This window comes from Anneissia japonica, unplaced genomic scaffold, assembly GCF_011630105.1.
Source record: "Anneissia japonica isolate Jap-2015-1 unplaced genomic scaffold, ASM1163010v1 scaffold288090_len272316_cov174, whole genome shotgun sequence".
NCBI lineage: Eukaryota > Metazoa > Echinodermata > Crinoidea > Comatulida > Comatulidae > Anneissia > Anneissia japonica.
In genome coordinates, this window is record NW_022736344.1 from 55,233 (window position 1) to 70,437 (window position 15,205).

The 15,205-nt window shown below is 33.7% G+C and overlaps 1 protein-coding gene across 1 annotated transcript in view; it reads left to right on the forward strand.

Annotated features, from left to right (window-relative positions):
- The window catches only part of LOC117116753 (signal peptide peptidase-like 2B), a 16,258-nt gene extending 1,984 nt beyond the window's left edge, over positions 1–14,274 (forward strand). The window contains exons 5-14 of the mRNA XM_033260851.1: positions 3,140–3,279; positions 3,816–3,994; positions 4,789–4,885; positions 8,258–8,450; positions 8,615–8,689; positions 9,007–9,063; positions 9,371–9,473; positions 9,870–9,947; positions 11,378–11,532; positions 12,035–14,274. Coding sequence (XP_033116742.1) covers positions 3,140–3,279; positions 3,816–3,994; positions 4,789–4,885; positions 8,258–8,450; positions 8,615–8,689; positions 9,007–9,063; positions 9,371–9,473; positions 9,870–9,947; positions 11,378–11,532; positions 12,035–12,196 — 1,239 coding nt within the window. The 3' untranslated portion in view covers positions 12,197–14,274. The remainder of the gene's footprint in view (positions 1–3,139; positions 3,280–3,815; positions 3,995–4,788; positions 4,886–8,257; positions 8,451–8,614; positions 8,690–9,006; positions 9,064–9,370; positions 9,474–9,869; positions 9,948–11,377; positions 11,533–12,034) is intronic.
- The last annotated feature ends 931 nt before the right edge of the window (positions 14,275–15,205 follow it).

Consider the following 15,205-nt stretch of genomic DNA (forward strand, 5'->3'; position numbering starts at 1 on the left):
AAAATTGAAAAAAAAAACAAAACAAAAAAAAAACAAGAAAAATAATAAATAAGAAATAACAAAAGGAAGGAAAAGAAAAAAAAAAGAAAGAAGTAAAATGGTGGAAAGAAAATGACAATGAAAAAACTAAAAGAAAGGTAAGTATCAAAAATGAAATTAGAAAAAGGATGAAACAATATTAAAAAGAAAATAGATATTAAAGAGATAGTAAAGAAAAAAGGTGCAAGATAAAAGATTCAACCTAACTGGAAGGAAAAGGAAAGTATTTCATGGAAAGTTTCAATTGTTAGGAATATTTCTAAGAAAATTACAAATTTCTGTTAATATTAACAGATAAACACAATATAAAAAAGAAAAACATGAGCAGTAATAATGTGCTAGCTAAACTGTCTAGTCAATGGACTGCCAAAATCTGCAGTTACTTAAGTGGATTGATATATTGATTATAAAATTATTAATTATTATTGAAACATTAATTATATTTTCTGTACACTTTCTTTAAATTTTTCAGTATTTTTCTTCATTTGTGCAGGAATTTCGAAGAAAATAGGTCCGCAGAATCGCATTAACACTGCGAATGCCTATACATTGGTTACAATAGCCACCGGCCGACTTTACTGCAACATTTGCGCGGAAATTGGCAGACTTATTTTTAATGTGCGTGGATGGAATTTTTTCTTTATGAGATAACTCTAAATCAATTTACACATAATAATTTCAACCTAAACAGAGTTCCAGAGTTTTCACCAACATTTCGGGAGTGCTGAGATTCCAGCTCCCCACTTGTCAAAGGCCATTTAGGCTTCATTTTAAGCCCGAAAATCGGCATCACACAGTCGGCCGGCGACACTTCTTATTTAGGTTATAATGTAGCCTAGAACATTAGGCCTGGGCCTGTACAACTTCAGCAAAGTATCTTATACCTACATATATAATGATCTATAGTTTCATTTTCTTGTTCAATGGTTGTTGTTATTGAGAATTATTTAAAAAAAAAAAAAAAAAAAAAAACTGGTACGCCTTCCAACTTCGAAACTTAAGTATTAATCGCCAGAGAACATCGTCACACTTCTAGTGTTTACAAAGGTTTCGCGGAGTAACATATCCCAAACATTGCAAGTTGCCCCGAATGATGTAATATCCCAGCATTCTGATTGGTTTACAACTTGCAATGGACACAACATACCTTACTGGCCAGCCGGTGTAGTCGGGCGCACACATGGTTTGGGATGTTACTCCGCGAAATATAGTTTCGTAATTGGAAGGCCTGCTACCAGTTGTTGTTTTGTTGTTACGTTTTTTGTTGTTGTTGTCAAAACAAGAAACATTCCTTGTAGAATTATATATTTTTTATATATCTTATAGATTAAATTAACCAATTAATTCAATTGTTGCACTTTATGTGTATAAGAATTTAATCTTTAAATATTCATTTATATACAATTCAATTTTTATATTATTTCAAAACACGATTAAACAATCATTTTGCTTACTTTCTGCTGATACTTTGTTAAGAACGAAATAAATTGTTTGATGAAGGCCCATTACTAGTTGCCTATGAAATAACTCTGCTTACCGTCTACTACATTCAGTGAGAAACGTTCCCAATTCCAGGCTCCTCCTGGTAGACACAGACACCGAGGTTGCCAGACACAAGTCATTAGATTCTTTGTACGCCGCCGATACGAACAAAAGTAGGTCAGAAGCCGACTGGCTCGTTCAGTAAATAAATGGTAGTAAATGATTTGCTTTCTATATTATTTCATTTAATTAGGTTTCAAAATTTGCTGTGAGACCTATTTGTTTGTTTGTTTTTTGTAAATTTCAAGATGTTGCTCATTGAGATGCATGTTGTTAAACTATAGCTGCTCCGTGAAGTCTGGCTGAGGTTATCATCAAAGAGTATTTTATACCCTTTGTTATCATCAGCCATGTGATTGAAGAAGCGTAATCTTATTTCATAATGTATGAGGTTTAGGTAATTCGTTTGGTTTTCAATAAAAGATGTTTTCCTTCCGGTAGTACTTTGAATATAATCATCCAGATGATGCCTGTATTTATTTACGATCTATTTAGAGTTAAATTTTGATTATTGCTTGATCTGGGCCGTTTACATCGTATGAGTCAAACTGTATACGATCGTTTGAAATTTCGGTACATAGTCTATTTTATAAACAAATACGTTAAGGAAACGTTCACAATTACGAGGAGGTACAGGTAAGAGTAGCACTCAATAAAATAGTAAAAATCGTGCAATCCGATGTTTTTATACCAGTCTCCTTGGCTTTGACGGTGATCGCTTATTTACCAAGAATAAGATGAGTGCACATCGACACGGTTTTAGTGTACGACGTCACACTTTAACAGTCTAGGTCATGCTGATTGGTTGATACAGTACATGTAAAATGAATGAGAACATGTTTTGCATACTGCCTGACTGAAAATAATGGGCTGTACAAGTTGTAAATAATTGGGATTTGGAGGGAAACCACCTTCCTCCCGCTTACAAAATCTACTCGCGCTATCAAATGACCTTGTCGCACTGAGCGCGACAAAGTTGAATTCCTTGTCGCACCTTAAAAAATCAGGTCGCAAATGCGACCAAATAACCCTTAATTTCAAGCCCTGATACATTGTTTTATTGTACTTTGTAACTGTTTTTGAACAATGTGCTTGATTCACTGAATATAAAACCACATTTATGAGGTTCTCTGATGTTGTTTTATTTTTTATATAACATTGTAATCTACTTTCTTAGTTATTTATTTTTTACAATCCTTTATTACAACTCTTGCTCCATCAATTTTTTTTAATTGTTTAATATTTCGTTACTGTCTAAGAACAAGGGATTTTCCACATAAGGAGTAGAAGTGGTGCTCTTTATAAAATAAAGCTCTGTTCGGACTTGATTTTTTCTGGTCAAGCTAACCATGAACCTGGTGGTTTTGACCAAAAAACCCTAGTGCATAACATTCTCCTTGGTAAAATTACCCATATTGTGCAATAAGTTTAACCCAGGAAAAATAAACCAGGCTGTTTTCCCAGTGCAGAAAAGCATGAGTTGCAGTATTGTGCATAATGAAAAATTCAAAGTATTCTCTTTCTGACTTTTACCTGGTTCTTCCTATTGTGTGTACAGAAGGGTGAAGAGAATTTGGTTGCAAGTTTGTCTGCACCTGATCAACCAATCCTTGATTACAATATGGCTTTGATATGGATAATGGCAACAGGAACGGCTATTGGGGGTGCATTGTGGGGTGGAACAAGAGCACATAAAGCGTGAGTCTGAGTAATAATAATAATAATAATAATAATAATAATAATAATAATAATAATAATATTAATTATGATAATATGCCTTATTCAGTGGCATATATAGAAGTATTGAAATGGGGTGGGGGGCATGAAAGTGAGGTTGGAGGGCTTGCTGATAGTGAGGGGGTGCTAGCTGGCAAAATTTGGTGGAGGTTTATTTCAACTACTTTAGCATAATTTTTGTTGCTCCAAAGATTTTCAGTGGGGTAGGAAGTGGGGGTACAACCTTTTCTTTGGTGAAAGCACACACTAAATTGTAACTGTGGAAATAAAAATAAAAAATAATAATACATGTAGTGCTTAATATACAATGATAACAATGGCAGCATTGATGATGATAGTAATCATAATAATAATAATAATTAATGAATGTGACATCATGTAAACAGTTAATCCTACATTTTCAATAACATTCATGTCCACATTCCCATGGATACAAACTAGTAAATACTCAAGTTAAAAGCAGCCAGTATACGTTAATTTATGCATAAATTTTTCAGTGTGTTACGGAAGAAAAACAAGCAGCGTAGAAGAGCAGAGACAGTGGAGGATGAACAGACGAACAATGATGATGCTGATTCTGATGATAGCGTGCCAATTACTTCCATGTTTGTTATAATTTGGGTCTTCATGATTGTCATTGTTCTTTTACTCATGTTTTTCTTGTACGATTATTTTGGTAAGATTTCGAAAGACTTTACATTTATTCAAGTATATAATCTTATTTGCTTTTTAGAATTATTATATTAAGGTATTTTTTTTTATAGATTAATTTGAATATACCATTTATAGTTCTCCATCTAAAGTAGGAATGGTACACATAATAATTAGACACATGTACTTACCATAGGTTTACAAATATTTATGTCGTTTAATTGTTTTTATGAAAAAGCACAAACTACTTAGTGCTTCTTTGTGGTGTGACAATGAGCCACAGCAGTAGCAGTGGGCTTCCAATTTGAAGGTGGGGGGTTTGAATTTTATGCTGACCAATTCTTTGTGTTATAGGGCAAGGAATTGTATTCATGGTGTCCCTCCCCACCCTAGAGTTAAAGTGAGGAGGTGGGGATGCCAATTTACTGGTTAGATTTAGGTGTAAAACAACAGTGGTATTTAATTTTTTATTTTTGAAAGAATTGTAATTTTATTTTGTTTGTCTATGTTACTATGGTTTTTTCTTTAAGCTGTAATGTAAGAGGATTACCATGAAAATCGGCGATGCTGAGCTGTATGTCCTGGCTAAATATTAGTAAAGAAAGAAAGATTTGCTGTAACATTATGGAATACTTGCAGGAGCTGCATATGTGCTCACAGGTGTCTGATCACATGATTAGTGTAATAATTTGAAGCACATTGAGCCTCGACCTGATACACTACAGTATTTAAAACTGACATAAATATTAATTATAACAATCACTTTATATTTGATTTATCATATTATCACCTCTTGTAAAATGTTTTTTTTTCTTGTAGTGTATGTTATCATTGCACTCTACTGTTTGGGAGCTGTTAATGGGCTGTACATTTGCCTGTCACCATTTGTTTTAGCTATATTTCCATTTAAAACAAGGTATGGTATCAGATACTTTATATGTATCAAACAATATCTTAATTATATTTATGTTGTCACATTTCACAATTTAGTCTTTACATCTCAGTAACGCAAAGCATACTTAAAATTAGGTTTGAAACCCATCATGTAAATGTATGAAGTTTTAATATTTGTGGTATTAGAAGCAATTTTCAGAAGCGAGATCTAGCCAGCTATGCAGCGAAATACAAGTTCAACATTCTTGCGGTACAATCACACTACCTGGAGGGAAGCAATCTCATTCAAAAGAGGCCTGACGATAACAAACGCAGCTGTGACCTTTCTTGTACTAGACCCGCAAACAACACTAGTCATGGAGTTGGAATATTAGTTGAGGGTGAATTAAAAGCAGAGTTTAAGGAAATATCAGATCTAGTTATTGCAGCACGGATTAGCATTGAAAGTAGAGCTAAGCCTGGGCCCAGGCATAGACCGGAACCTAGGAATGTGCATTTCATATGTGCATGTGCACCAACCGTAGATCGTAGCGAACGGGAACCTTGGGTTAGAGATAGGTTTTACGAAGAAATACAGGAAGCCAAAAATCAAGCAAAGAATGGGGACATTTTAAAATTAGCTGGTGATATGAACGCTAAGATTTGGGGACAGTCCACAATGTGTAGGAAGATATGGTAAAGGAGAAACAAATAGTAATGGGACTAACTAACTAATTGAAATGGCTTTAAGAAATGATCTAGTAACACCATGTTTAAGCATAAAATGTCACAAAGGACTACCTGGGAATAAAGATACAAACCACACAGCAACCAGAAAAGTGGAGAGATTAGACTTAAAGAAACCAGATTGACTACATTCTTGTTAAGAAGCTACGCATGAAATTGGTCACTAACGCAAGAGCATACAGTGGTACAAACACATTTACTGGCCATAGATTAGTAAAGGCAACATTAATGTTACAGTGGTATAAATTAAACAGTAGCAACATTATTAAAGTAAACAAATAGATTTGACAAAACTTCGCAGTAGCGCAGAATAAAGAAGCATATCGATCAGAAGTATCACAACTTACTGTGAACATAGTGTACATGGCACCACAAGAAAAGTGTAACCCACTAGTAGACATTTTTCAGAGTGCAACATCCAAAGTTGTAGGCTTCGGGAAACCAACAACAAATACTACCTGTAGGTCTTACAGCAAACAAATACAAGAACTATCAAAAAGAAATAAGATGTGAGATCAAATCTACTAGTGACAAAGATAGGAAAACAGAACTTAGGAAAGAAAGAAATAGAGTTATAAATGATATACATACCAAATTAAATCAAGAGAAAGAAGATGCACTAAATGAAAAGATAGCTGAGATAGAAAAATGCAAAGATGACTCAACTAGGATGTACCAGGCTGTAAAAACCTCAAATTAAATTATAGTAAACGACTTGTAGTAGAAACAGAATTCGGTGTTGCAGCAAATGAAGACAAACAGGTGAAAACAATAAGTAGATTTTTCGAAAACGTATATCGCAAAACATAAGAGTCACTTAATAACAACATTAAACCAGCAGAAATGATTACTCTGTTCACGCGTAATGAAGTCGCTAAAGCAGCTAAATGTCTCAAAAATAAAAGTGCCGGAACTGATGACATTTTTTCTGAAATGATCCAGAATAAACCGATGGAAGTATATGACCACAGTAAAAAACCCAAAGAAATTAACGAAGGCATTTTACATCCAATTCCTAAACCAGGCAAATCAAGAGGTCCACTTAAAAACATCTGACCCATCACCTTTTGTCTACACTGAGTAAAAGTCTAGCAATATGTTTACTAAATAGGATAAATGATAGAATAGTTAAGCATATCCCCGTAACACAAGCCGCATATCGTAAAGGATGAAGCACTACAGAACATGTACATACATGTAAAATGTTGGCAGAAAAAGCCATTACTTCAACCAATTATGAAATAATATTATTGCTCCTAGACATGACCAGTGCATTTGACAAAGTGAGAAGAAATACGCTTTATGAAATACTTGCGTACATATTACAAGAGGATGAATTACACATGCTTAAATTTTTGATATTTGATGTTAAGCTAAGCGTTCGAATAGGGAACCAGGCAAGGAAGCCATTTACTACAAATATGGGTGACCTCAAGTTGATTGCCTGTCTCCTATACTGTTCACACTATATCTTGCAAAAGCTCTCCTGTACAGCAGATATCAATCCATCATCTTCTGTACAGCAGATAAATATTCACATGCAATATGCAGATGAAATCTCATTTATCAGCGACTCTAATATATAACAAAAGAAAGAAAAATGTTACAGAGAAATTATTAGCCTTAAAACCTAAAAATCAATGAAACTAACTAAAACTGAGGAATATCTAATAGGAAGGAATACAGATTGAAAATGGGAACACTGTAAATATCTTGGGAGTAATCTTGACACAGCGAAGGACATAAAAAGAAGAAAATCACTAGCATGGCTTACAATATTGTAAACAGAAACATGTCCATAGAAGTAAAGTGCAGATTGTTTGCTTCGTACGTTGCAAGTATTTCTCTATACAATAGTGAATTGTGGGTCATGAATGGATTTTAAAGGAAAGCATTGACATCTGTGATAGGAAAATGTTACGAAAGATGTTGAACATCAAATTCAACAGATAAGGTTAGTAACACAAGACTATACAACATAACAGAACAACAAGAATGGAGCACAAGAATTAAACGCAGGAGATTAAAATGGTACGGACACATAATTGGATTATCGGACGAAACTTTAGTAAAATAAAACAATGGAAGAGCTAAAACGGAAAGTAAAATGACAAGTAGGAAGACCCAAAATTAACTGGATGAGTCAAATTAAAAAAGAACTGGAAGGACATGTAAACACAAGCCCCCTATAACGAATCATTCTGCCTTGAACAGAAACGAATGGAAACAAATTGTGGAAAGCCTATTGTCGAAAGACGGAACACGTCATTAAGAACAATGTAAATGATTGCCCATGATGTTTTTGCTGCCCAAGCACAGTGACCTTTGAACCTTGTTTGTAACTTGATAACCATTGAAACTTTAAGCCGTCCAGACTATCATATTTTATTTGATGCAGACATGTGACATAAGGTCATGATGACATCACACCATGACCATATATAGGTACGTCCTTACTATATATGGGCATACAACAGTTTTTTGTCAAAGAAAATGTGATAAGGTGGACAGAGCTTTTAAGTGGCCTTTTCAAGCATAAAAGTATTTTGGTTCCTCGGTGGTAGGAAAAGCTGACCCTTCATTTTCAAGAATTTAAATGCTTGGACAACACAAACCCCTTTTTCTGTCTAATTACCAAAAACACTGTATTTTTTTCCTGTACTTACAGAATAGTTTGCTGTAGTGCATCAGATAAGATGAGGCCTCTGGTTGTGAGTGTGGTCTTGGTAGCAGTCTGTGCTTCATTTGTAGTGATATGGTTCTGTTTTCGTCATGCTGACTTTGCATGGATATTGTTGGATATGATGGGAATAGCGTTTTGTATTAGTATCCTAAAAACCATACGCCTCAGTGATTTTAAGGTAAGATTTTTCAAATCATCCATTTAAATTATTAAAGATGACAACCATCAAAATTGGACTGCACTGTTCTTAAACTTTTAAGCCATTAAATCCTATAGAGCCCATGCAGAAGCCTTTTGTTTTTGCCAGTTCTGACTGACTTTCATTTTACTTCTCTCCCTTAGACTTGTTTTCTTCTCCTGTCTTTGTTGTTCTTTTATGACATTTTCATGGTTTTTGTAACACCATACATCACAAAGGTAAGCAGTGTTCAATGTTTCAATAATTTGTTTTAATATACCTGTACTTGGCATATAATATACAGACTTTATTGTTTGTGTATGGCACACTCTATCAGGGAATTTCAGGAATTTCTGTCAGTGGGTGCCTAAAAACCATGATATTTTCATGTTTGTGTTTTTTTTGTAACACCATACATCACAAGGTAATCAGTGTTCAAGTTTTCAATAATTTTAAAAATAAATATGCAAGCCTTGGCAATCCAGGAATTTTCATCAGGCGAGTGCCTAAACACCTCTATCTATTCAGCTGGTTTAGCTTCTGTTGTACTTTACAGAGTGGTGAAAGTATAATGGTTGAAGTAGCAACTGGTTCAGGAGGAACTAAAGAACAGGTAATATGACTCTATTTTACCATCTATCCATCTCTTTACCAGGTAAATTTCCAGCCATTCATCATCCAATTGTCTATTTACAATCCATTCTAATCCATTCACCATTTTTATGGACAATTGTTTTTTTCTCTTTTGTTATTGTCTGCTTTTTCTTGCGTTGAATCAATTTCTGGACCATTGTTTAGATTGTTGACAACTTGTTTTCCTTTTCCTCCTAATAAAATGATTTTGTGTATATATATATGTACTGTACGTGTTAACAATTTGTACATCCTCTATATCATGACCATTGATACTTGTGTTGTAGATTCCAGTGCTGTTACAGGTCCCCCGTCTATGTACATCTGTTTACTCAGTGTGTAATGCGACTGCCTACTCAATGCTGGGTTTTGGTGATATATTGATACCAGGTGAGAGTTCAAGTTCTTCCCACATCAAATTTTATTTGACAAACATCTGGTTTGCCCATATATAGGCATCATGAATTCATATCACACCATATATGGACATGGGTATGTCAAATTACACCCATATTTAGGAAAACCACAGAAATTGTTAATATTTGATACTGTGGACAGAGCTTTAAGCTGGGTATGCGCTATCAGTTTTTGTTTGTCAGATTTATGCTTTTTTTTTACACTCAAACTCATATCAAACTGATCAAACAAAGTTTGAGTCTCCTTTCGTTCATCATTGATGGTTCTTGTTGTTTGACAGACCAACATCTGGTAAATGCCAGTAGACTTTGCATTGTTTATGTCTACATTTTGATGTTGTATAGTTTTTTTCTATTTGTTTCTTTTTAGGTTTGCTTATAAGTCACTGTTATGCATTTGACCTTAAAGTGAACAGCAAACGGATTTACTTAATCTCGACCAGCATTGGTAGGTCATATTCTCAGCATTACCTCATGTGTGGATGATTTGAGATGTAGCTAATGAGTTTTTTATTGATTGCTTGTGTGATAATGTAATGAATAAAGAAAGTTATTATGCAACAAACTATCGCCTACATTATTTAGCTTATGTATTCACAATTTTTAACTCTCGCCAATAAAAAAAAACCTAATAGAAATTGGAACTGATTCATGCCTTCACTTTTTATTTTCAACAATAATTGATGCTCCTACTGTGTTCTTTTACTTCTTTAAACTCATTCATAATTAAATGTGTTGTCATTGTTTAAATTCAGTTTTTTGCTGGTTTAATGATTGTTACAATCTTAAATTAATTACCAGCTAATTGAGGGAAAATTCTTTTCTGATGATTTTAAAGCAATGCAAAAATTAACATTTTGTAATCAGTGGATGTCAATCAATCGATCAATCAAGTGGCATTTACTTCACCAGTGACAACATATGTCTAAATATAATGTTTGTGAAAGCTATGAGAAGTGGAGTATGTACTTGTCATCTAAAAAGTACATGTAGCTAAATATACTTTTTTCAAGATTTATTGTTCCAGCTTATTATATTTGAGAGGAAATTGTACCACTTGACTATCAGATGAATCATGTTTAAGTGTTTTGCTCTAGTAATAATATGCCAGATTTTTAGCTCCGATGAGGAGCTCTAGAAACACTTGGCTGATTGATTAATAGATCTTTTTTGTATTGGTGGTCTTTAGGGCCAATATACTCTACTGACTCTATTATACTGCCCTTATCGGAGCTTTTGAGATTATGAGAATTTGTTATATGGTATATTAAGCCAACAAGGCCTCTATGCTCTTCACATTAATACTGCCATTGGAGCAAAACACTCAGTTCCATGTTACTATTGCTGTTAGTAATCAGAGAATTAGTGTTGAAGCCTACAGTGTACAGTATACCTACTTACAATTGGGAGGTTTCTATTGGACGACGAGGGTAGAACGTAATGACGTCACATAAAGTCACCTGCGCATGTGAGAACATTGAATCCTCACGGTCGCATGGATTCTAGGATGCAATTTGGCCAAATCTACGGTGTGCAGAGGACGTAAGACAGTCACTCATGGGTGAACTCGTTCTAGCGCCGTGTCATCGCGCAAATTGAAATCTCCCTATTACTAGGTGGAATGAGGGAACTGCAAGAACAGAAAGGTTGACTGTCTTCAAGTCTCGGTTGCTCGAATGTTTTTTTGTGCACTTTGGCTGTGGTTTCTTAGGGCATAGAGACGATTTTGTATTATGCGCTTTACAAGTATATCGCTACTACCATTAACTCCAACCTCTAGATTCAGTGCCCAACTCAAGCCACTGTGCCAAATGCTCAATATATATACAGCATATGGTTCAGGATTAAAAGTAATAATTCTAATGTTTCTTATTGTAGCTTATGGAACTGGTCTCCTCATCACCTTCGCTGCTCTAGCTGTAATGCAGATGGGTCAACCAGCTTTATTGTATCTTGTTCCGACAACTGTTGGAACAGCGTTAACAGTAGCAATGATCAGAGGGGAGGTTAGACATTTATGGAATGGCAATTTGGTAAGAATTCTTGTACCTTATTATATTGTTGTTAATCATACATTTCCTATACAGTAATTACTCTGTAATATTTCTATTTGTTTTTTTTTTCATTACAAAATGGCAATTTGTTTGATATTTTGTATTCTATTATGATTTAGTATCATTGTTATTTTTTTGTAAAATTATTTTGCAAATCTTACAATTATTCTGTATTTTTTATTTACATTTTCATTTTCACCACTCTTCGCAAAAGCCAATACATCCATCTGCCAGACAGGTTCTTATAGATATTCCAGTTTTTACTAGCACAATACAAGCACTTACAAATTTTGAGGCATGAAATAACATGTTAGAGATAGATCTTCACTTATTGAAAACATTACCTATCCAAGCCCTTTTGTCAATTTGATTAAAAAATGTTTCAAAATACACCCAATCCAACCTATCCCTCTTAGTCATGACTATAAGGCAATAACCCAATGCACTTTGTTAGTTTACAGTAATGTTCTTTCTTTTGAAGGATAAAAAAGATGAAGGTGATACAGTTGATGTGGGTACAGTGACAAGTAGTTCAGCATCCCGAGTGACCGAAGAAGGTCATGTGACCTGTCATAAAAGAAATAATGGAAGCAACGAGAGCTTGGAACCACTGATGGAGTCAGAAGTTGTCAATGTGAATTGAAGAGAATGTTGGTTTCCTTTGTTCCCCTTACCATGAACCATACACATTAGGGGCATTCCAGTACTTCCAGTAGCTTTAGTACTTTCAACCAGAATATAATTTTTGGAATGTGAAAATTGGAATTATTGTTAAAGTGTACTGCTGCCTTTTCTCTTTCACTGGCTTATTTAGGTTAGATAGAGAATGTATTTTACCTAAAGTTACTAATAATAATATTGTAGATATTTATAAAGTGGCATTTAAATGTCTGGGTGAGTATCATCCCCCCTGCTTGTTAATGGTGGAAAAGCTGTGTAAAGTGATTTTTAATGTTGATTTGCTATTTTATCTAGTCTTCTTTAATTATTGCAAACAGTATAATCAGTAAGGTACCATTTTTCAATTATGATTTTGATTGAAGCAATAGAAATTTATTGTTTAATGTGGATTGCTCTTTGACTATTGTGTCTAATCTATCTAGTATTTGCAAAAAAATATATAACCAGTAAAGCGCCATTTTCAATTATGTGTTAGACTACACCCCTCCTCCACATTTACCTGTAAATGCTTGATACACAGTTGACCATATTGCAGTCCTAATTAAACTACACATATCTATATCCAAGTGTCCCAAGTCACTTCTAGGAGATCTAATTTACTGAGCTATCATTCATCTTACTGTATATCACTGTGTGTGTTGATAGCCATGGCCAGATAATTAAAGGGAGACAGTACAGAAGAATAGAATTGCAAATATTCTAAATTTGCAGAAGGGGTCAGTTTCCTAGAAGTTTTCACTTGTTCAGTGGAGAGAGACTGCATCTTGTTGAAGAATTGGGACCATTTCAACCTAGAGAAAAATGCCTAATACACTACCTAATAATTAGAACCTAAAAAATCTATAAAATACAGGTGCTCCACTGTTTTTATGTTTTGAAATCATTTAATTTATGAATTCTTAGTTCCAAGAACAGATGGTTTGTGAATAATTCAGCCCATATTGACCAGAAAATGATTACATCAGTTGATTGATTGATCGATTGATTAAGACATAATTCATTTTGTTATCTCCTCCTTCTCTTGTAGTTTATTTTAATCCACGACATAGAGTGACATCAGCATTGTGTTGGGCAATTCCCATGAATAGAAACTGACCTGGTCTAAAGGAATCATTAACATTGCCTCAGGACCCAAGTCATTGGACCTCTTAGTGTAATTGGGGTTTACAGGACCAAAGTTTACATTTAGAATGCATTGAGCTATTCAGCAGTGTTGGGTTATTATTACCATAAAATACTTTTGTCTCTGCCCTACCATGGGAACACATGCCAGCTTTATACTTTATATAGATAGGTAGAAACTTCTTTACTTTTAGAATGCATTGAGATATTCAACAATAATAGAAATTTCTTTTTGTGGTTGTTCAATCAATGTGTGGACATTATCTTTTTTTTAGGGGGTGGGGGTGGCAGCTATTTAACTCTTAAATTACAAAAAAAATATATAAAGTTATTTACTATACAAATGGACTGGAGTCTTTATTATAAATGTCCTTGGTCTGGTATCAAGGAATGAAAAGAAGCAAGTAAAAAAAGTTTGCATGAATATCTGATGGTAGATTATTTTAGAATATTAAGTCTTTAAAATTAAACATTAAAATACTTACAGCAAATGATATATCAACATATGGTACAGAGGCACTTAATTTGTTTGCCAGTTACACATTAATATACAATTGTTTTTGTTCATTTTTGTAAATAAATACATTATACTTTGTTTACTTTGAGTATTCAAAAGCAAAGATACATTATTAGAAATAAGCTATTATATATACAGTATATTAACAATTTTTTTTGTATTATATTTATTGTTTTTATATAAAATTATACATCGATGCTTTAGATCTATGACAAATGATTTAAAACCATATGCTAATTATTTATGGCGTAAAGTATCCATATTTTTGTCAATAGCAAATAATGAAGTAAAATTGAATTTTAAAAATTTTGAAAATATGTGCTTATGTGAACAATTATGTATTCTTCATGTTCATCAGTGTGCTTTCATAGCAATAAAAGTTACAGTTCTAGTGGAACTAATGTTGCATTCATAAGTGTTGTTTATTAAGTTCGCTTTGAAGTCCGTCTGCCCACCTTTCCTGTTTAATTACAGTTACAGTAACAAATGAGCCTTGATTAATTATTGTCAAGGAATACATTTCTTATCTTTGCTGTCACAATTTCCTGCATTCATGCTGATGATGTGTTTAGCCTTAGCTACCTCTGAGAAGCAGTCTGCAGCGGCCTTGTTTGTCTTCATTCTCAATTTTAACAGCTTTTCAAGGAACGCTAGAGCTGTATGATCAAGGTATCCATCGAATGATTCAGCTAGCTGAGAATCATCACTTTCTTAAATATATGCAAGCTCATTTTCATTAAAAATTATAATACTTGTGTGTGAAAATAAGATACTTTTGCTGAGCAAAAAATAAATTTCAATATTGAATTATTGTACTTCAATAGACTTTAAGCAAAATTAGGATAAAATTATTGCATTTGCTAATAAAAAAAAATGCATAAATTGTTGCAATATTTGTATATGCTGTAGACCCTTAAAATATCTGATAATCTAAAGAATTTGGTAGTAAGTTAATCAGCAAAAAGGCCTTAGAAGTGAACTTTAAATATATTTTTTAAAAGGAGCTATACATTTTTTGAATATCTGCAAGATCATTAATTTCCTTGTTTTAAGTTTAGTAGGCTTTTATAACCAGCATAAAAAAGTAACCAATAAATGTTTTGTTTTATGAACAATCTGCTCCATCATTGATGCAAACTGGGACATTATTCAATATGAGTAAATTTCCCACACGATTAAAATCAAAACTGTACTGGGTTTGGTCTACAAGAGCTCGTACAGGTCATTCCATTCATAGAAGCCTTTAATGGTGAAAGCATACCTGTCAGCCACATTAGCCTAGGTCAACTCTGGCTATAAAAAAAATTGATATAAGATTGAAAATAATTAATC